Raw genomic sequence first — 23,030 nt, forward strand, 5'->3', positions numbered from 1 at the left:
AAAGCAGGGACGGTTTACTGGTGGAACCCCAAACCAGCTCCCCTGGACCGCCTGTGCAGCACATGATCACGAGAAGGTCATTATCAAATTTACCGCCCCGAACATTAATTAACCAACTTGGCATACAATCACTTGACGATCTTTATTTTGATTAGGCCCGATTAGTTACACGGTGGGTCGCTGGTAGAGCTTGAATTTGTGGCACTAAAGGACTTGATTGACCTCACTGACGCCTACCTCCAGGTGGAACCAGTCACTTATCAACCAGAACCAAATCCGCATTCGACAACGCTTCTGAACTTGGCGCTACCGCCATCTAGCCTTTGGGACAGTAATGAAGATCATCGCGCGCCTGTGACATCCGCGTGATGGCGCTACAACCACTCATATTAAACACTTCACTCAGAATCGTTGGCATAGTTTCCGAGAACGGCCACCTGCCAATTGACCTTGGGCGAGTAAACACCAATATCAGCGGCATGCCCAATGAACAGCATCGAATGTAAACCACGAAGGGTCGATCCACCACAAACTGCTTTGGCATAACATATGCACACGCCAAGATCATGGCGGTGGCTGCTGCTGCCTCAGTGCGCTTCTCATTCACATCAATAAATACCTTATGGACAGCGGCGGAGATGTACAGCCTGTTGATGCCATCCATCCCATGCCTTCCCCAGGAGTCGACGCCAGTACAGCCTGTTGGTGCCATCCAACCTATATCTTCCCCAGGAGTCGACGCCATTATGTTCCCTTACCTAGGTCACTCCATTTCAGTTCTGAAATGAGAAGTGCCAGATGGTAGAGTTATGTGAAACCAAGTAAACAGAAATCTGAAAGGTAGTGAAGCAAATGTGAGCTTCATAACTGCACTGACCAGACTGGCATTGTGACCTTCAAAAGAGAACACGCAGTCTTGTGACGTTGAACATGCTTGAATTTCCCGCTGTGACCTAGTTCCATGCACAGAAGTACCGAAAGAGGTTGTTGACGGACTTGTTCTATTGGATCTTCATATTTCTGCATGTATCTTGGAGAACTTACTCGTTACTGCGAGTTATTAACAAATGGACATGGTACCACCAGGTTCAACACCTCTGCCATCCCTTGAAAGGGAGAAATACTATCAGCCTTATCACTGTTGCCGATCATTAAGCAGGTACAATATGACGTCATGAGTTGCGATTGCTGCCCTTCAGCAGACGACAGAGCCAGTGCCCGGAGATAGCTTTGGAGGAAAATGTGAATTCAAGGTTGGCACACAAGAAACTGCAGTACAGGGCCCCCTGACCTGCCGATAGGCTACACCTTTTGGAATACTTCACTGGTGTGGTTAGCTCATCGGGTCGACTGATGAGTGAGAAATATTGGGAGTTTTGGGAGCAAAGGAAGAGTCGTGGATATTCAAGGATCTGGACATGCCTGATCTTTCTCCCAATACTTCTTGTCAGAGTCATGTCAGAAAGCGTAGGGTTGCTTGTGATGGGGAACGGTCCTGTAATGGTGAGTTAGTGCTGCGAAGGGATGCCATGTGCCAGAGAGGGACGAAGCCGATTCACTTCGTCCGGAGTACGATTCATGCTGAATTTGCAGATCGGAGATGAAACAACGAAGGCTACATGTAAGGTATTATTATTGTTATTATTACGTGTATTTACCATTTTTTATAGCGCCAAAGGTTGATAAATCTTTCCTGCGCTTCACAATATTATAAAAGATGAGTACATGATACGATAAAGGCAAATCAAATACCCGAGAGATATGAATTTTGAAACTACACTACATCATTGTGATGTATCTTCTTCTGGGCCAGTTTAAGTAGCAAATGTAGAGAAAACATGAATCCGATATCTAAAATCTACATAACAACAGAGTTGGCTTCAGGTCTGACGTGGCGTTGACGAAATCATTGTTGAAAGTTATCTCGTCCTTAAGTACGACCTCCCCAACCTGAAAGCCTCTCCAGTTCGAATGGGTTACTCCGGCTTGTGAACACGCCCCATGAACAGCACCGACTTGGTCGTGTTGTCTCGAATGTAAAACAAGAATGGTCTGTCCGCGATGAACTGTGGTGGCATACACATAGCAACTGCCATCATACCAGTGGCTGCAGCTGCCTCAGTACCCTCCTCGTTCACATCAATAAAGGCCTTATGGACAGCTGCAGAGATGTACAATCTGTTGGTCCCATCCATCCCAGAGAGGTTAGCCTTGCCCCTGGTGAAGAGCTCACCCATGCCCATCTTAACCAAGACGTCACCCAAGTTCATCTCAAAGTCAAACTTGAACTTCGGGATGTTAATATCAAGCTTTGAAGAGGAGAGCTTCTTTGTGATTTCGTCTAATAGCCCTACCGTTAGCTTTTTCTCCAGTGCCGCTAGTCCCTCTATCTCCAGGGGAACCAGGAACACCATGCTTAGGTCCTCGGCCTTCCCATAGGGAAGTTCAATGACTTGGCAACCATGTTGGTCAAAGTAGCCCCATCTTGCGAATTCCCCCTGGAACATCATGTCCACCTGAACCTGTTCTTTAGCCGAGAGATGAAATAGCTGCTTCCTGGTTGCACGTTTTTCAAATGGATTCTTCCAGGTTCCCTTGAAGTAGATGGCATTCACAAGAACAAGTGCAGTCTCTTCAGTCAAGACGTCTGGTTTTATCAAATCCTTGATCTTATCCTCGGTCTGCTTCTCAACCCAATCATTGATGGTCTTGCGGGACGCAGCCTCGTTCCTGAAGTCAAGACTTTTGAGCTCAGCTCCATATTGACTTTTGCAGTCTGCTAGGAATGGTTCTAAGAAGTTGTACCCCTCCATCCCGAAGAGACGGTTCGCCAGACGCAAGACATAATCTGCAGTGGTGCGATTCAGGATCCCTGTCAAGTTTCCAAAGGTCGCATGGACGTCCTTAAGGTCACTCAGGTTCATGACCTCCTTCATGTTGGTTTCTGTCGTCCCCCTAGCACCAAGCAAGGTCAAGGCCAGGGCAGCCGAGATGCTCAGAGGTGAAATGAAGGTGTTGGTACCTTTGGGGAGAGTGCTGAAGATATCAAACGCAAATTTTGTGTTTGCTGCGACAATGTCTTGTTGTGGAGACGCCATGATGTTCACTTTCCCGGGTCACTTCAATTTAGTTCTGAAAGAAGACATTTACTAGTTATAATACAGTGCCAGATGGTATGCGCTACGTGAAGCAATTTTCAAAAACTCAAAAGTAGACTGAGAAAAAAAGAGATTGAATATACGGTATCGATCTTTACCGCAAAGAGTGTACTTCAAGAACCCAGTGTTTGAATTCCCCGCCCTGACCTCCAGTCCATCACAAACTACAAGTAATGGAGGCACACTCAAGAGCGGCTTGGCTCTTGAATATCGCCACGACTTTTAAATCAGCTTAGCGTAACCAGTCTTGAAAAGATCTTCTAGTACATATACAACACTTCTCAAAAGTGTAGACCAGGCTTTACACCTCATATCACCAGAAGCAACACGGCTGACCGCCGTTGAAATTATCACGCTTACCAGTGCTGTATGCTGCCAACCAGGAAGCGTTTACGATTATGATGACGTCATATACGCGACTGCTACCTTTTAGCAGACGACAGAGATGTCCCCACTGGCGGGAAATGTGAATATGCCATAAATGCATCAGGTTCGGACCGTCAGTAAACTCTCCCAGCAAACGCTAGGAGCACTATCTAACTTGCGCTCGATGGATTTTTGAAGGCTTTGATCTGAACACATCTTTTCCAGCTTTTCGGTCCAATTTGACTTGGCCCATGTCAGATCGTGGCAGAAATACGCACCGGGCCTGCGAACGGAGTTTCAATCGCGGCAGGTGTCCTACCCGAGTATAAGAAGAAGAAGAAGAAAAAGAAATGTTCCAGGATAGAATGTCTTTTATGCCTTTTGATCTCTAGGCGTTTGCCATCTATGGAACCATATACATACCATAATCCATCAGAATTCAAGCCAGATACCTTTTTCAGGTGGACTTTTTCGACTGCTACACCCGGCGCAAAACGCCGAGCAGCTAATACCCGAAGTAACTAGACGGAATAAGAGAACAACAAAATTACAATCAATATGAAGTTATACTTTATTTCAAACAACTGACTAGCAAAGAACACAATCTGACCCTCGCCTTCGCCAATCTAGGCGATAAGACATGCAGTGAGAATATGAGATGCCCTATTCACCAATATTACAACCCCATCATGATCCTCTTCAAAAGTTGACCAAAACTATTAGCTTCTGAACCGTACAGGAAATTTACAATTAAACTGGAAAAAACTGTAAACGAAATCTTAGGTAGCCAAACTTTTGACATGCTGGCCAAACAAAAATAACTATTGTACATGTATGTAGTTGGTGTGCTCATCATGGAAAGGGTGGTCATTTCTTATTTTTCATCACTTTGTATCTTACCGCCCGTAACAATATATATACACACAGTCACTCTTTGTGGATGACGTAACTGCCTTACAGGGTGTAACAGAAAGAGACTAAACGTACAGAACAACAATAACCTGCTGTCATCATTTACTACCCGCAACTTGAACAATCGAACATAACTGTGATTAGTGGCCATAGCACGTACCAACAATACAGTTCCGCGCATCCAAAACACTTGTGCTGAACGAACCTTCGTATCGCTAAATAATCGTGACACACAAATTGAAACTAGGCCTACTTCTGACACACCCTGCATCAATGCTCATTACCTTATGAATTGAGAATGAAACAAAAACACTCAATAAAATGAGAGTATACCAAGAAATGTGATGCTTACTGCTTAGCCATGTTAGCCATAGACTCCCGGCCCGATCTCTTGTGCAGCCCGATTCAAAAGGGCCCACGTCCAGTGCCCAAGCCCCAATTAACCTGTTACCATCTAAGTGTATCTGCTTTCACGAAGTTACATCACAAACATGATTATGCAAGATGAACGGAGAAGTTTATCCCACCTGCTAACATACTTCCCATCCTATCTCCCATTCACTTCTTTGTTTCTTCAAATGCCACTACCACAATTACCGAATGATGATCCCAGTTCAAGTTCGTGGCTTGGCAGAACGACCCGGATCCAGTTCCTAGACCCTACTAGACTTTCCATATCTAATGCATTGGCAGTATGGTGATCATATTCCTCAGTCTGTACACGTAATCTCAGACGGTGGACTCGGAATGCTACTATTAGAGACACAGATACTTCACAGACCACAATAAATAGACAATAACTACAGTCAGAGGCAGCTAGTCTTATAACCCCAACCATGTAAAATGACTGGGCATTCTGAAGGATAACAAACTCTTATTTTGAGTTCGAGTAAGTACACTTCAGGACAAAATAATGTGGATCCTCTTTGACAATTGGGTTTTTGTACACGTGGAGAGACTGCCTCTGCCTGTAGCTGCGGAGATGACTAATATTACACATGACCGGACAAAATGATTTGGTAGGGTGTCCTTATTTTCTAGTGGGTGAGATCTCCCCTCGATACCCAATCCCAACCGATACGTAACAAACTGAAATAAGTAACTAGTTTGCATATACTTTTGGACACCCATTATATTGAGCAAACATACTTTTATCAATTCACTGGACTAGCACTCCAACTATCAACGAAACCAACAGATAAACAATCACTCGAACGAGCACCAACAAAGTGTATACATGAATAGACTACAGAACATGTCTTTATTGCACAAGGAATGAGCTGGAACTTTTAATCAATAAATTAAATTCTAACCGGAATATTTTGACACTATTGTTTATTTGACTACGGCAGAGGAGAAGTTGGCCCCTTGATCACCATGTAGCCTTAAGGGCGCGCCAAATTTCTGTATCCACTCTTCGACAAGCGCACTGCCGGTTGGTGAAAACACATTCAACGTCTTCGCGGCATATTTGAATTTGTGTGCTCAACTGAGAAAACTCACTGCAGGTTTGATTAGTCTGTTCATTCAGTTTACCGAAGATGTGAAGGAGAGCACTACACATTTTGAGAGTTCTTCCTCCAGAACCAACAATTTCCCCCTCTTGCTGCAACTGGGAACACTACATCCAGTTCTGCGACATCCACAGGGAAATACATTTGCAACAAGCCAACGACACACTCACTGTCCAAGTGACCTGTATCGTGACAGCAGTAACAACGGCTACTCTTTCTCCGAGATGACCTGCTAGGTATTGACATACCACAACCTTCATACCCCTTGGATGAAAAGGCTTGTTCAAGGCGAACAGAACTTGAAGGGCGTTCCAGAGGCTGCCTCCACACGATTAGACCATTCCACTGTCAGCTTGTTGTATTGCACTAGATTCATGTTAGGTTATGTAGACGAGATCTTACAGAAAACAAAGTAAAAGAGTATACTACGGTAATACCTTCAGGGGCAAACCACGAGACAGGTTTAGACATGACGAGACAGAACACAGAGAAAGGGCAGATGATAATAAGTTATGTGCAAATGTAACAATATCTTTGATAGAAGTTGAGAGAGAAACAACGCTTCCATCAGCTTCAAGACAGTCTTCCAAGATGGCAAATCCATCCCCACACCACACTATTTAAGTTAGTGAAGCCAGAGCGTCAACTCCTCTAGTACAAGGCAATGCACTCCAGAGGTCGATCAATACATCAGGTAATAAATGAACCGACAAAGGCTTGCATTATGTCCTGATATTGGCAACGAGTAAATGCAAAGATGGTAAATCCACAAACACCACATTGTCATACCTCACATCCAATTATAAACATAACTATATCTTCTTTGGAATACTTTAAGTGTAGTTTCGGTGCAGTAATCACAATGTCACAATCACCGTTTTGTTTTCTTAGCAGATTCGCGGACCTCTGCCATATACTGGCGGTGGAGGCACATGTTGATATGGGCACGGCTGATACCTTTTGTATGAGACGGTCTTTGTCGATGACACTCCTCATAATCCTGGAGAGCAGTTTCCGGATCGTAAAGTCCTAACTTCACACCATTCTTGTGACGCTGTTGACTAGCATAGCGCACAGGGAATGGATTACGGATCTTCTCTTTCGTGGGACTTTCAACTGGGGAGGGAGTGTAGGAGGGAAGAGGGGACGTCTTATCATGGGCACTTTTGTGAGATTTATAAGTCAGTGTGGTGATATAAGCTGCAGTGATATCTTGCTTTGCCTGTTCTTCCAAGGGCAAGTCGCCATCTTGATCAGTTTCCTGGTCATCTGATGTCCCAGATGCAGAGTAATCCGTCCGCGTTTTAGGAATCACAAACCCGTCCCTGATCTCTTGTAGGTGGCAACTCTCCCCGTGGAGACTCTGCAGCTGTATTTTACTCTGTAAATTACACTTGTCTTTGAGTAGTTTCTCTTTAATCACACCATTGTCACTGGAAGAACTCCTCAAGTCTCCAGCAGAATCACTCCCCTCACTGCCAACAGATGGAACAACACTAGCGCCCCCATTTATCACCTCTCCATCAGAACCAACACTAATCTTGGAGTCTGGTTCAGACACGTGAGATTCTAAATCTCCACTTGACACAATCGACGTCACCTCACTTTCGTCACGATCCTGGCAATACGTTCCAGCCTCGCTGATAGAACAAGGCTCTTCTGTAGTGACCGAAGACATACTACAAGTCTCATCGCTTTGGCTCGGCCTTCTAGACCTGTTTGCTTGTTTCTGTGGGTGCGTCAACCTGAGCTGGGCCTTCACCATGGGGGCACCCATGATTGCGATCCGTGGTCCTTCTGTCACATGACGATTTTTATTGCCCCGTCCCTTGGATACGAAGAGGTGGTTCATCGCCACAGTTGGAGTTTCGATCTTTGGCATCATAGCTGCTTCTATCTTACTCTTCGCGTTGTGCCTGGCATTGGCAGCTGAAGAAAAACAAGAATATAGATACCACGGCAGATGATAAAGTGACAAGCAAGGAAGAGATAAGAGAACATACAATTCACGAACAGAGCAGACTGTTATGGTCAGTTTCATCAACTCCCTGTGAAATCCACACGGTTTCCCACTTTTGCAGCTTCCACTATACCTACCCGCCAATATAACATGAGCTTGCTGCTGCCTCTGCCGTAACTTCTCATACTGTTTCCTCAGAGCATCAATGTCGGTGGTCATCCTCTCCATGAAGGGTGAATCCTGCATCTGCTCGTGGGGGTTGGCAGCATAAGCTCCTGGGCTAACATTGGAGATGTCTGCGTGATTCACTTTCGCTTCACCGGATTCACCTACGAAGAATGGAAATGAAGTGGTATTGTGGAGAACTTCACAGACGTAGGACACAGAGTTTCTTCTTACTGTTAAAGGACACTTATCTTTATAGCATGTAGGTTTCTGATTTCAAGATTAAAGGGAACAAATGAAGAACGAATGCAAAGACACACCGAGTAGATGAACAAAATATGACTGATATCAGCTTACTTCTGCCTCTGAAATTCTGTGGTCCCAGTATCCCGGTGAAGCAACTGACCGCCTCCAGATCTTCATCTTCGATATCGTCGTCATCGCTGAACAAGATGCCTCTGGCACTCCGCCTCCCGCCAGTCGACATGGCTGCCGTGAACGGGGTGATGTTGTACGTGTACTTCTCCCTCAGTTCTTTGACTTGCGGATGGGGGAATGGGGCTATTGAGTACACATTCTGGTGAGAAATCAACAGTGAAAGCGTTTTAGTTTTGAAAGAGAGAAGATAGGAGAAACATTGATACAAAATGCAAACAAAGAGAAGTCGTACATCACATTACAAGTATCAGACAGTGACACCCGGGAGTGACTACGGAGTAGAGCTATAACCCTATTAAGTCTTTCTATGTACGGACAAGTTCGTAGCGTCACAACTTTTAACCGCGCCCCAAAGGCTGGTCCCTGCCGACATCTACTTGTCGTGTTTCATATCAGAGTTATCCTTCTCCTAGACCAGTAGACTGGTGCCGACCAAGGCCTACGTGGCCGGTTCCCCTGGTTCTCCTTTTCGTACCAGGTAGAAGGAATCTCGGCTGCGCGTGTCAGTAGGCATTGACTAGTACTATGTCAAGTACTAACCTTCATCATTCGATCTGGATCAAACATATTACTATCTAACATATCTTGTGTTAACACCCCCATGGTTGAGTAAAACTCGTCGGCACTCTCCACTGACATGATACGACTGGAAATAGAAATAGAATAGATGAGAAGTGGTTGAAGAAACTGGTACCGAAGACTTTCCAATATCATCAGCTTTAGGCAGGAAACCACGTCAATTGCCCTGGTTGTCGCACTGTGCCATACTCCAGCAGTAGTGGAGAGGTCTCGTCCCTCCATCTGGAAGACTATATCTAGGATGACATATCGACTGCTTCGGCCGGGAGTCTACACTCTACTTACTCTGCTAACTTCTCCCAGATCCCTAACGCAGTTCTGAGCAATATTTCAGATCCTTCCAGGAAGATGGAGTCCCACACTCTCAGGACGATTGGCTTGGGAAGACATGTGGCGAACATGGTGAGAAACCATTGCATGGTGAACACATTAGTGAGAGGTGGTTCATAACTGGTACCTGGAATGAGGGAATGAATTTTATGTAGATGGCATGCTAACGTTCATGTAGATGACTTACGAAGTTTTATGTGGTTGACATGCGAACCTTTATGTAGACGACACTACATGTACGAACTTTTATATGGATGACATGTAGATGACATGCTTACTTTTATGACAATCTGCGGTGTTGTAATATATATGTGAGGATGAATTTTCCTAAAATTTCTAAATATGAGCCCAGTATGAGGGTTAACCATCGTTAATCCATGGCCAGATTTGCGTGACTATTTCCTCTCAATGGAGATTGAATGCAAACAGTGATGATCGATCTGCAATTAACGTTGTAATGAAAAACAACAAATCCGTATGAATGGGTGAGAGTGATGCATGACGGAATGTAATAAGAGAGAGGCAAACTTGGCACAGGTTGTTTTTCAAACATTAATCAAACAACAAAAATCGTATTTTATATTCGTTCAACACAGGTTTACAGGGAACTATGGCTAAGGGCATGACAATCGTATCTTTGATGTCTTCTCAACTGTCGTATTCACTTGCGTTTTTACATCAACTGTTTCAGTGTCGATGTTTTTCATTCCCCGACCTTACTACATTCGCTTTCAGAAATTGTAAGTACTGTTACGTTTGCACCTGTGGTGAAAGCACCAAGATGTGTGTTTAAAGCATCGTGCAGTTTAGTAATTCATTCTCATATTCGTGTGATGATCAACTGGCTTTCAGGGATGACATGCAACATGCGATTTCACGATGAACTACTCAGTCGCATAATGGGTACTGCATATCAATAACGGAAGTACCTGATGGAGATATTGCCTGGGGACATAATATCAGACAACTAGCTCCTTTATCTTAACCAGAAACGATCCATGCAAGATTATGGACGTGCTGTGGTAAGATTCTATCTTAAAGCGAACTTGTTTCTCATTCTGGTCGTGACTTTGTCCTCGAGAGACACACTAGGTACAAATGAAAAACACCATTTAAGCTGGACGTGACCTTCTCGGTTGGTTACATTGGATTAACTACATTCGTGTCAACACGGTGGATTTGACGACAAGCTTTTGATGCCAGTTGCACCCGTAGAGATCTAACCACAGACAGTAAACATACACCATTGGACCCTGGGTGTTAGAGTACTACAAACGAATACTATTTCAGACATTGAGAACTTGGTTTGTATATAAGTTTCGCCACAAATCAATAGCTCAAGATGGAACAGATGTAATAAGTGGATGGAGCATGTGCAGAATCTATTCTATAAAAGTTCTAGGTGGAATCATCAAAAGTGTGTTTTGATAAAAGGAGGTAAATTTGAGGAAAAGGATGAGAGACATTTCATGTGTTTCGTCGGTAGCAGTAAAAGGTTGACTCAGAGGATGCCTATAAATGTTTCTGCCAAGTGGTGATGTAGGTCAAACCCCAATAAGTGGTGAAGGGCATTTCGGGCTATATGTATGACATCACTTTACAAGCTGAACCATATCAGTCTAAGTGCAAACAATTTGCGAGAGTACCTTCTATCAAACCACATCGAAAATAAGCCACCGAGGCAGCTGCCAAAGCTTAAAATTTCTGGCATTTCGTGAAATATGGTGACAAGTCAAACATTTCTTTTCTACAAGTTGTTACCCAAGGTATCCATGTGCCATCTATGTTTTAGAGACTCAATTTTTTTTTAAAATTTTTTTTTTAATCTGTCTGTTTTACCACTATCAAACTGTTTTAAATCCAAATATTTGCTTCTAACTCCATTGTAAAGTGCCTTGGAGCATGCTTATCTTGTACAAGGCACAATAATATCTGGTATTTATTATTATTATTATTATCCATTTCACTTCCATCACCTCTCAGAAAAAAATGTTAGTGTGAAAAGCTTAATGGTTAATAGTTCAATGCAATCTAGTTATTCCTGTTAAAATAACTTGCTTGGATCAGCAGCATCGGGATATAAGAGCTCGTCTGGAGGTGGCTCGTAAGAGGCCTGTAACTTTTGGCAAACGCCTAGAGAGAACAATGATGATCAGTTAATGGTCTGATATGTATATTACAGAAGGAACATTAAAAATACATCTTCCAACAACTAAAATGTGTCAAAAAGGATGTCCAAGAGAGAAAGCAGGTTCTTGTACGGGCTTCGTTCCAATAACGTTTGGTCAACTGGAATGTTGCAACAGATGGCTCAGTGAGGCAGCCAATACCGAGAGAACATAACACTGTATTTCTGTAGGATATCCTTTATACATGTAACATTAAAAAGGTGCTTGACCTATAACAACTACTTACAACAGAAATACATGTAATGATATACATCAAAATGGAGTAACGGATTTCAACAAAAGAAATTGACATCAAAGGAATTCTACAGAAACACGCTGCAAGGAGAGAGATGGTTAGTTACGTTTAAGTACATGATTTCTGTACAGCAAATTAGATATCAGTAATAGCTCGGCTTATACATACCTGAATTTTTGTCCCGAGCAGCCGTTTGAAGGTAATCTAAATGTTTTGAAAGATCATCTAGTCTGAACCTCAATAAATCTCTAAAGACGGCCATGTCGACCGACAACGCACGGAGATTGTTGGCGAAGTAGCTGTCAGGTAGCACGTGGTCGATAAGGAAGATCATCACCTGGAAGTGAAGCGTTGGAAAGTTGAAGGAACCATCGGTTTCGTCGTAGAGCGATACAGAAAATCAAACGCTGAGAAGAACTATAACATTTTTCAGAACTTCAGGAGATCAATCATCACCTGGAAGTGAAGTGTTGGAAAGTTGAAGGAACCATCGGTTTCGTCGTAGAGCGATACACAAAATCAAACGCTAAGAAGAACTGTAACATTTTTCAGAACTCTACAAGATCTTATCAAAAGATGTTGCGTGTCCCAATCCTGGTCCTACCTTCAATGTATCATCCTCCCTTCGCTCCATCACCTCCAAGATGAGGGCGGCCAGCACATTGAAGCCCTGGCAGTACCCTACGTGTTTGTTCCACCTCGCATACGCCAGCAGCACACGTTTTAAGACGGCACGGTCTTGCTCATTGTCCTGACCACTGAAACCACTGCATCCAGTTCGGTGCAAGTCCTAAAACACGAATGAGACATGAATCATTTTTACTCATTTTTTTGTTTAACCATAAACAGAGGGACATAAGGCCAACTATAACAGGTTCTTGGTAAAGGGAATCTGCATCTACATGTATGTTTTTCTCTCCGTGAGCGGCTGGAGAGTTACCTGTACATACTGATTCTCTCTTATAGGGAAAGAACCTATACATAGACAACTCCGGGCGGAATGGCTAGAAACATGCCTTGCTCTTGGAAGTTCCACTTAAAATGGAAAAGATTTGCCTCCTGACCTTACCTTAACGATCTGTATGCCGAGTTTGTTGTCATCTGGGTTACTCCTCTCATTGAAACAAAAGCGCTTGGTCTTCTCCCAGTCAATCTGAATACTCTTGATATGATTGTCCGCAAGGCTGAGCCACACCTGAAATCAACACAAAAATGCTATCAAATGAACATGCAAACGGTTAAAGATACAATCCTTAAGACAAATTGGCCTGATTGACCCCATAGTTGTCTGAATCTACATCAAGTATTCCACCCTCAGGTCCCTTGTTCTGGAACCATGCATTTTTAAACCTGACACCTCCTTGACCATAACACCGTTGAGAAACACCGTTTTGGCTGGAAGCATAAACCCTACTAGTTCCAAAGGTTGTTGGACTAAGGTCAGATAATGCTGCAGATGACCTTCAACGCGAAGGAATTTGGAAATCTTTACCTTTTTTCGGAATTCTCTTGGTATACCCAATGGAAGCCTTGCCACTGCCTTCATGGCATCATGCCACTGCTGGAAGGTGTCATCACCACCCACAGGCTCAAGGCTGAACTTGATCCTCGTGTCGATACCTACAAGAAGACAATAGTCGACAAAGGTTAATGATTTAGATCCGATAGGAGAAATACTACACGCACTGGCCTTATAGGAACGACGAGTCGTTTTCGCGTGAACTGCTTTCGAAACCTGAAAAAGACGGAAGGAAATACATTAAGTTGACTATATAGCAACTCGTTACTACTCGAATAGTGCTCACATCATTATTTCGCCAGCGTGAAAATGACATCTGTGGGACTGCAATCTATTTGATGTTTTCTAAACGAGGTAAAAAAGATCGGCACGTTTTTGCGTAGATGCGGATATTAGCGTCGCCCACACCCGAGTGGGTCCCGAATTAGATCATATATCCGGCGAACAGCAACACGCAGCTTTTATCCTAATAAGCTGCGGATGTGTGGTTATTGTGAGGAACAGCTTTGAGAAAGGGTGAAACGACTTCGAGAAATGTCAAAGTTCCATCTGATTTCAATACGGCGCTAGATAGTTTACATGGTAGGAAATGAGAGGAAAAGGACAACATGGTCGTATCGCTCATACTGACCTTGCCTCATAATGACTTTTGAAATCGATGAGGTCATAATCCTTGCCATACAGGCTTTCAAGAAACATCCCTTTTTCATCATCCCAGGTATCCAAATCTTGATTCGATTTCAAAGCAGAAATGTTACATGCCACAGACAGAGCAAGAGAAGGACGATGATTTGCGACGATGATCATCTACATATTCAACCACATCTTGACTACCAACAGAAACCCTAATCTTCTATTTCCTTCCAATGAATCCTCTGCTTCACCAACGTAAGCAGTGACGTGCTGGATAGAATGGTTCAGCTTCCAAATTGTCAATGAATTAGCCACGGGTCGTTCACCATCACCAGTGTGACACAAAGATAAAGCGAGCAATCATAAAGTCCCAGCTTATTCTCGTAATACCGGTAAAGGAATTCAACAACATCTTTCTTATCACCGAATCACAAGTTCACCACGAAGTTTCGTGAGTATCATGTTTCTATGGCCATCGCCACCAAAGGCACACCTTTTCTAATCGAACTTGCAGCTGAACAAACGAACATGACTACGAATGAAGAGGATGCTGTAGTGTGCTTTGATGAGACGTAGTTGTCAAGGGGAAAGATACACAAAAACTCAAACGAAGATAAAGTTGTCAACTGGAAAACACATGATAACGGTGAGTCACTGGGACTATAGTGCCTGGGCCAATTTACATGACGGAAAATAATATTTACTCATAATGATCAGGCTTTCAGAAGAATAGTCTGACACTTGCTTTAAACTAGGCACTATGGGTACATAGTGCATTATACGTCGTTAACTATGGTTTATTTGTGTCGAAATGTTTTGGAATATCCTGATCATGAAGTCCTGTGAAGCGTTCGGACAGAGTGATCAATAGAGGCAGTTGAGCAACAGCAGCATCCAGCCTTTGAGCAATGGACCTGAATTAGGGACATATCTAGCGGGAAATCAATATTCTTATCGCCTGCTATCTGGTAGAAACAGCAAATACATAACTACAAACGCGTAATACGAAGACATACGGAGGCATGTAAAGCTAACAGTTGCAGAACCAACAATATCAAGGTGAAGAACTTGACCCGTCCGTTCTGAAATGAATGACAAAAGAAGTGCCCATAAATTCGCCATCAAATGTTTGCAGACTGACCATGAAAGCCACTGCGAGTAATAAGACCATGAATACGCTCGAGGGCTTAAAAATGCACTTCCGATAACTATCAAGATGCAGCCATAAATTGAAATGATGGTCAGACCACGGCATTAATGCCGCGGGATAAGGATTTATTGCAACAATTCCCAGAAGGAAGATTTGCAATTTGTCATTCGAATTCTTTGAGAGAAGCCACCAACTCGTAATCATCAATGACATTCCATCGTTATGTATAAGCTGTGATGTATGGTCGAGATAGAGTTGTAATGCTAAGTCCACATCAAAGGTGGTTCATCCTAAAGACAGGATTTGGACAAAGCACAAGATAGCAACATTGGCAGTCCAAACCAAGAATGACAAACCAATGTGATTCAAGTGGATGAACATCTTCTGTTACAGTGAAAGTTTTTATTCGAAGTCACCTTTAGTGGACCATATGTTGGTTTGTTTTGTTTTTTGTTGTTTTTTGTTGTTTTTTTGTTTTTTTGTTTTTTGTTTTTTGTTGTTGTTTTTTGTTGTTTTTTTTAATTATCTTTTTAAATTTATTTTTTGTTATTTATTTAAAACCTCCAAACAGGAGAACAATACAGTTGATACAGTTAAACAGATATATAAAAGTACATTTAAAAGCTCGCACCAAAAGTTTACTGATTCTGATGTCCGTCTTCGAATAAAAGTATCATTTTCCAGCATTAAACGTCGCCTTCGATACACTCACAAACCCAAACTCGACGATTTTCCTCTTTGCTCATTGCAGTTTTTGATGCTGCCATATTGTCGGCAAAAGGTTGATCTTTAACAGCGCCTATACTACGCTTTGCCAATGTTTGATTTGTCTCTCGAGACACTTGGCATTTTTCTGTTTTTTATTCAATACGGAGTCATAAATAAATAATCACATAATATTTATCGACATCGCTGACAATCTGTCGGAAGAGGATAAACAAGTACAGCTGCACCCATATCATGGCATATTTAATGCTAGCAACGTTTCCAATCAATATCCTAAAGCTATTCGCTATCCCGATACACCACACTTCTGACGCATTAGAACATCCTCTGACGTCATTAACACGTTGCCATGGTAACATGTGAGGGAATTCCTCACAAAGGCCATCGCGTGGGTGACTGTCGTGTATTGTGGCCTAGTAAGATATATTTCAAGGGCGATATATTCTGACGGAGGGAGAATTGGTAAATGGAAACACAATATGGGAAACCGTAATCTATGTCGCAATACCATGAAGTATGGAAATTATAAGATATAGGAACAAAAACACTATTGACAGTTTAAAATCAAGTGCTGAAAAGGCAAAGCCATCAATTGCAAGAAGCCACGTGGTGATTTCCCGTTTGCCCACATTTATATAAGGGCCGTTTAGACGACAGGCGAAGAGACCGCATTCGGATCGAATCTGGATGAATCCGGATTAAAACCACCCAAGGCGATGGTACCTTTTTAGTCCGGATGCAACCACATTGATCCGGATCTTTTTGCGTTTACACGACGAAAAATTAATCCGGATTCGGGACGCATCCGGATTTTTTCGCGTCGTCTAAACGGCCCTATAGTGATAACATGAGGCTAACATAACGTAACCAGGTAATAGGAAATTCTTTGTATGGTAAAAGCAAAGAGAGTATGATTATGGTAAAAGCAACTCCTGTGGTTCGATTGGTCGGTCTAGAAACCATCTTGACCACTTCCCTTGAATTGAGGCGATACGGATCACAAAACTGTTGTTCACAACAAGAATATATATATTCGCCCAATACAAACAGTAACCTTAGAGTACAGTAACAAACTGCGATACAAACTTCGTGTACAAAGGGTGAATTCATCACGAACAACGGTCTTTGACTTCAGCGGCATGGAGACTGACATGGTCGATGTGCCATGCTTTACCGGTCTCTCGGGCACTGGTTCTGGTATACCCACAAATCAATAGTCAAGCTAGCATAACCACCAGCGGTATCGTCGAATGTACATGATTCCACATGTTCTACATGCATTTGGGATCGATATACATTCCTAAAGGTCGTCGCAAAAATCATGCCGCTGGACTGTATAATATAACTCCATTCATTTGTCGGAAAATATTCGACAAGATGGCTGAATGCCGCAAGCCAACCACAGCACTGAAGTTGCAGTGCGTTGGAAGTTGTCAGATGGATATAAGTAATGTTAGGCGTGAAAAGGATAACCTTTTCTGTCAAATGGGAAATACGCACATTGAAAGAACAATATGTTGAGGTATTACTCCCACACAGTGACAATAGTCACAACTTACTTAAAATTGAACATGTAGGCGACAAAGACAGCACGTTAAGTTGTCAATTCTTACAAAACACAGCCGTAATTCATGTTATTGTCGTCGAAAATGAGAGAATGAGAAGAAGTGTTCATTCCATATATCTTGAGAAGAATATCTAGAATATAGATGAATAGGTCTCGTTTTTAAAAAAAAGCATGTAGTTTAGTACTATACGAGAAAATTTTGTGATAGAACGCAATATCTCGCATCCTACGGCAAACTATAGCATAGTTAAAAGCATTTGTAGGAAATGTGTTATTCGATTGAAAGGTTCTCTCAACATGCTAGGTAACCAATTTTAATGTAGACTGAAATAACTGCTTATCAGAACTCTGTTCGAATTTTCAGTGTGTTTCCGTGACATGATGTAATTTATTTCAGAGTTTCACTGAAATCAAATTAAGAACGACAATATAATCGGTAATATAACATTGGTATACGATTTCCCCCAGGAACACCAAATGCGAATATCATTTAAAAAATAACTGTCGATAGGAATTGGTTGAATTTTTAGTGTGTATTGAAATTAATCCGATATAATTAATTACCGAGTTGTAAAAAGTGTCGCCACAAAAACACATTACCTGGAGCACTAAAGCGTCGTCTGTCAGGTCCATTCTGGACAGCCGTCAGCGACCCCTTGCGATATTTCTTCGTCAGGTTAGCTAGTCCCGAAAAGGAGAGAGTTGATGTGAGTCTACGTGGCAAGGTCTCATTGAAGAACTCCTGTACCTTGCCGAGGGCAGCTTGTTGGTTCCCTGCCTTCATCATACCCTAACTTAGACAAGGAAAATTGAATGAGTAGGGATCTTTCTTGAGAAAGCTGGAATTGTCCTGTTTGTACGATTCTCCGTGCTGGTTTTTCTTAAGGATACTTGTTACCGACTCCGACCTAAATTTCTTTCATAGTTCAGTTACAAATTGGATATCGGTAGGAAGAGCAGATCAGCGTATCCATCGTCTCCCGGTCCATATAAGCACAAGTCTGTGTCCAATATGTAACCAAATTCGCCTATAGTAGACGATTTTATCGGAATGCAATGAAACTTCATTAACAGGTTCTGATTTGGCAGGCGAACCAGGTAGCTTCTAAATTTGGCTGAATGTCGTCAAGATCCTGGTCTACAATTCCCCGAAGTATATTTTCTTTCTGTATTGTTTGACCTCACGCCCAGGCCGCGACTGACCCATACATCGATCAGTGATGTTTACAGTCAATAGATAGATTCCGGCGGTTTGAGTGGCTAGAAATGCCGCAGACGTGATATCACGGACAAATATTTGATCTCTTCAGAACATAACCACGGGAGTGAGGACCGTAACCTCGTGAGGTGGGCGGAAACGAAGATGAATCTTCTGTGCGATTGCTGGTGGCAGACGACACGAGACTATTCTTGAGCAAACGTCTAGATCACAGGATGATTTACACCGGTTACATGTACTTGGCAGTTTAGTTGGCCGAGATTCGTCCAAGTGTTATTATATCCAAGTAGACTGATATTACACACAGCTGATTTCAGGAGGCTAGAAACTGAGGTGGTTGGTTAGAAAGACACTGTTCAGATAGTTTAGTTCAACGTGAATCGTGTATTTTCCTCACAGAAGTTACGAAGATTCAGCTTGCGTTGGCCTATCTTCAGGTCGGCGAGCACAAGAAATCGACAATATGAGAAGTTAGTCTAATTAGAGAAATCGAAGATTCAGTGAAAATGTAGCCAGGACGATAGCAATCCAATACGCAGATAAAACAAGGTCGTTCAAACAGCTAATCACAGTGGCTTATCACAAGTTATACTTAATTCGAAGGTTAATGGTGTCCTTGCACTGGTAACGCTTCGGTACAATTCGTTCCCCACTTAGAACGCCAAAGAAACTATATACACCCAAATGGAAGCAATGTTCTGAGTGGTAGATTTCCGGTTGAATGCAACTCTCCAAGTCGATGATCAAAAGTTATAGTTGTTCCTGAGATGAAATAGCTCCAATCGTGAATTAAGTCCAGACCAACAGAAAGCAGGTCTTAGCTGTCACACACACCGCATCAACTACTCTTGGTGTTGGCGTGATGATCAACTGCTAATTTCGTTGCCATACAAACCCTCGGTGGAGTCCCGTTTCCATGGTAAGCAGAAGCATTAGAGGAGCACGCGGAACCCAACAGATCGTGACGTCATCAGCGCCAAGTACCAATTATTATCATCCGGAACACCTATGACACTAATTAAATTGAATCCGATTCATTCGGATGATAATAAATCATGTCCCACTATAAGTCATAATGCGAGGCTGATTTATACTATAGACTATTCTTGCCGGGTGATTATCTTCCCAGATAGCAATCGGGATTGTCAATGCAGATTGGTACACGGACAGTTAGCAATATTTCGAAGAAGGATTATGAGTGTCTGCTTTCTGCCAATGAACCGTAGATCATTTTGATGATTACCCTGGTACTCCAAAGCTTTTTATCCCAGAACGGCTATATCTTCATCTCTTTATATGGCCGAGGTTACACTCTACCAGTGATCCGCTCTTGACGTGGTTGGTATCTCAGTGTTATTTCCTGTTCGGTTCAATTATTGACAAATGCAAGCATCCTAGCCAGTGTGTAGTTTACATAAGCTTGAACGGAGGTGACGGTATTAAGATAGCATATGCCAGAATTGCGTGCAAAACAGCCAGCCGTAGTAACCCGTTTGAATTTTGGCCAGAATTTCACATCCATCGAGAGTGACGTCAGAGTGTCCAGGTTGTTTTTACGGAGATCAACGTAGTCACAAGGCATCTTTGAAACATTGGAAGAAATGTCAGTTTTTTTGTCAAGTTAAGAGCGTACAAAATAACGCATGTATATATCGATAACTCGCAAGTCGACTGTTGGCTCGGCACACATATAACGAGTGCAAACGTGTTGTCCTCTGGGTGTCCAAACTTATCAGCTAATTGCTAAATGTTAGTTAATTGCCTTGCACGAGTCGCGATGGGAGATGACACCACTAACCGATGCATGCTGTGGCCTAAATGTCCAATTTGTACTTGTTGTGAGAAGACCAGACATCAGAGTGTAGACTGGACAGTTACAGTGACACTGACACTGACATCCCTGATTGAAAAATCACTTTCGTTGTAGATTTCACTGACGAGTTCTTATTGCAGCAAGACACTTTAAGCAGAACTTCGTTGTTGCTCCTAATCCAACTCCAATAGCAGCTCCCATGTATCCTCGAGAGATTTATTGCTATATCATTAAAATTCTTGCCGGAACTGCCAGAATAAGGCTAAAATTATAAGAGACAGGCAGTTTTGTTACGCTAACGTTTCGAATGAATGAAAGTACGACATGAGCCTTGGCGTGACATGAAGGGCATACAAAACCTGTCAGAGTGACATTAAGTTTTTTTCGCAAGGATCCTTAAGGATTTGTGGGCATTAACATTGGGGAAGAAGCAAAACTGTTGCTAGGAAACGTATTGCTTCTTCCAAGGGCTAAAGAATTGCGAAATATCTCGACAAAGATCCCGTGGTATGTCAGAGTGCCTCGACCGTTTCCTCACAGCAAGTCACCAGGAAGAACTCTGTAACCTCGACCTGGGCTTTCCAACGACCGGCTTGGATATTCCCTCGCCTCCACTCTTGATAGTATGCAGTACAACAAGTTAGAAAGTCTTTTTTACGATTCCTTCCGAATCCAGTGCAACCAGGTATGAAAGAAGAGTTCTCAATTCGTTTATCGACGGATCCTTCCCGTTCAACTCGACTCAATTCGTCCTCTACTCCACCACAATTCCAGCAACGTCGCTGTCTTTCAAGAACGTTCAGAGAAGCCAAGGAAGAGATTGGCAACCGATATATTGATCACTGCGAAACATACATACATACCACCCTGCCAATGGGAAAGACTAGATGGATGGCACTAGACACCAAAATTAACCACTAGAGGCTGGTTATAAATCTAAGTACATGTAGATGAGTCGGGGAGCAATTGACATATCCCAAATTAACCAATCACGCGAACATCCGCTGATAACTTTTGTTGGCAGTCAGTGAGTTATTGCGATTCTTTAAATGGAGATTTCGTATCGCAGTAGGCGTAGGAAATGGTCATCAAAGCACCGATACAGTAAGAATGCTCTCCAAGCTGTCAAAACATCCACACCACGCGGAAAGAACCAAAGAAATCGAGAGAAGGTCGAGAGTATTTTTGAGAGTGTTTGACAGGTATCACAAAGAATCCTTGTTGTGGATTGAATATATAGTTCTTGTTTGGTGATACCACTCCGACAGAACTTCCGCAGCTCAAAGATAGCACAACCTCGAGAGACGAACCTTTTTCTCTATCGGGAAAGCCGTTATAGCGTCACTCCACGAGACGATACACAGCAGTCTACGACTGCTTAGCCAAAATGTCAAACGACCACGAGGAGGAATGTCAATACCGTATGTGATGGCTTAGCGGCGTTCCAGCGGCGGTCCAAAGGTTAGCCAACGTTTCGGTCAAGGTGGAGTCCCGACGTCTTCCGGTCCACTAAGCCTAAATCAGATCCAGCTGATTCGGTTAACCTATGACGTCTACGCCGTATCACTGGAGCACTCCACTATGTAGAACATAAATTACACTGAAAACTCAGCGCATGCGATCTGACGGATGCTAATAAATTATTCATCTGCTATACTATTCCAATGTGTTATGGATGTACTACAGCCTCCAATACGGGGTTTATTCAGCGGGAGAGTGGCTAGTGACGTCGATCGATACCCGCTAGGAATTCGCCGTACAACGTTGCTGCATTGGTGCATCATCACGTGACGTAAGAGAATCACAAAGGATTGTCAATCATAAAAAGCATATACAGGAAGTGGGCGAACGACAGATTAACAGTTATTTGCTTAGCTTATGATTGTCCTGACCGGGAGCATTTTATCATCTTCGGTGGTTCAGATTGCCCGAAGAAGAATCGATTACTTAGTGAATTTCATCTGAGAATCCTTTCTAAAGGAGTAGCGATCGTTTTCTTTAGAAGAGTGACTTACGTGTACACCTGATGATAATCTTTGAGCAGCCATAGCTTTCTTTAATCTTGAATCAGCAGCTTCGAATGTTTGTTTGAAAACTAACGTACATAACAAAATTACATTTATCTGCTGCAAACCGAGGGATTTCCCCTCGACAATTCCACTATCGATCGACATCGTATTGATGGTACTGCTGTTGGAATTCATTCCTACACGAGTTCCATCTAAATGCTACTCGAGATACTACAGAGATCCATGTTCAATGACACAGCATCTGGCAGTAACGGGACTCCATCATTGCTGACACTGTATTAACAATACCAACGGTGCTGATTCTGTGGAACTCAGGCAAGACTGACAAAAAGTCCACACGAGAATATTGACAGCGTATACACTTAAGTGATGGCTACTGTACAACAGAGAATATGAAGATGAGCATGTGGTGCAAGTTGATGTGACAAGTGCATGTGGTACACGTTGATGTGACAAGTGCATGAGGTACACGTTGATGTGACAAGTGCATGATATGACGTGGCAGAATAGTGTACGAAGGAAACGGT

General features: G+C 42.8%; 2 protein-coding genes across 5 annotated transcripts in view; both read right to left on the bottom strand.

Moving 5' to 3' along the window:
- Positions 1-1,622: 1,622 nt before the first annotated feature.
- On the bottom strand, positions 1,623-3,581 carry LOC135491458 (leukocyte elastase inhibitor-like). Its single transcript, XM_064777353.1, has 2 exons — positions 3,519-3,581; positions 1,623-3,132 (listed from the first exon to the last, which is right to left on the bottom strand). The coding sequence occupies exon 2, from the start codon at positions 3,096-3,098 to the stop codon at positions 1,977-1,979; it is 1,122 nt and encodes a 373-aa protein (XP_064633423.1). The 5' UTR covers positions 3,099-3,132; positions 3,519-3,581; the 3' UTR covers positions 1,623-1,976.
- Positions 3,582-4,071: 490 nt separating this feature from the next.
- LOC135490667 (TBC1 domain family member 30-like) overlaps positions 4,072-23,030 on the bottom strand; it is a 28,295-nt gene continuing 9,336 nt past the window's right edge. Inside the window, exons 1-11 of one of the 4 annotated variants that reach the window (XM_064775990.1) lie at positions 18,042-22,037; positions 13,339-13,466; positions 12,916-13,041; positions 12,451-12,636; positions 12,015-12,183; positions 11,481-11,555; positions 9,378-9,549; positions 9,054-9,159; positions 8,433-8,652; positions 8,048-8,239; positions 4,072-7,879 (exon numbers count right to left, since the gene is read on the bottom strand). In XM_064775990.1, coding sequence (XP_064632060.1) covers positions 6,822-7,879; positions 8,048-8,239; positions 8,433-8,652; positions 9,054-9,159; positions 9,378-9,549; positions 11,481-11,555; positions 12,015-12,183; positions 12,451-12,636; positions 12,916-13,041; positions 13,339-13,466; positions 18,042-18,228 — 2,619 coding nt within the window. In that variant the 5' untranslated portion in view covers positions 18,229-22,037 and the 3' untranslated portion in view covers positions 4,072-6,821. Of the gene's footprint in view, positions 7,880-8,047; positions 8,240-8,432; positions 8,653-9,053; positions 9,160-9,377; positions 9,550-11,480; positions 11,556-12,014; positions 12,184-12,450; positions 12,637-12,915; positions 13,042-13,338; positions 13,467-13,996; positions 14,401-18,041; positions 22,038-23,030 lie in introns of those variants that run through there. The other 3 variants (XM_064775991.1, XM_064775988.1, XM_064775989.1) reach the window with 3 other exon arrangements.

Source organism: Lineus longissimus, chromosome 7 (genome assembly GCF_910592395.1).
Source record: "Lineus longissimus chromosome 7, tnLinLong1.2, whole genome shotgun sequence".
NCBI classification, from domain to species: Eukaryota; Metazoa; Nemertea; class Pilidiophora; order Heteronemertea; family Lineidae; genus Lineus; species Lineus longissimus.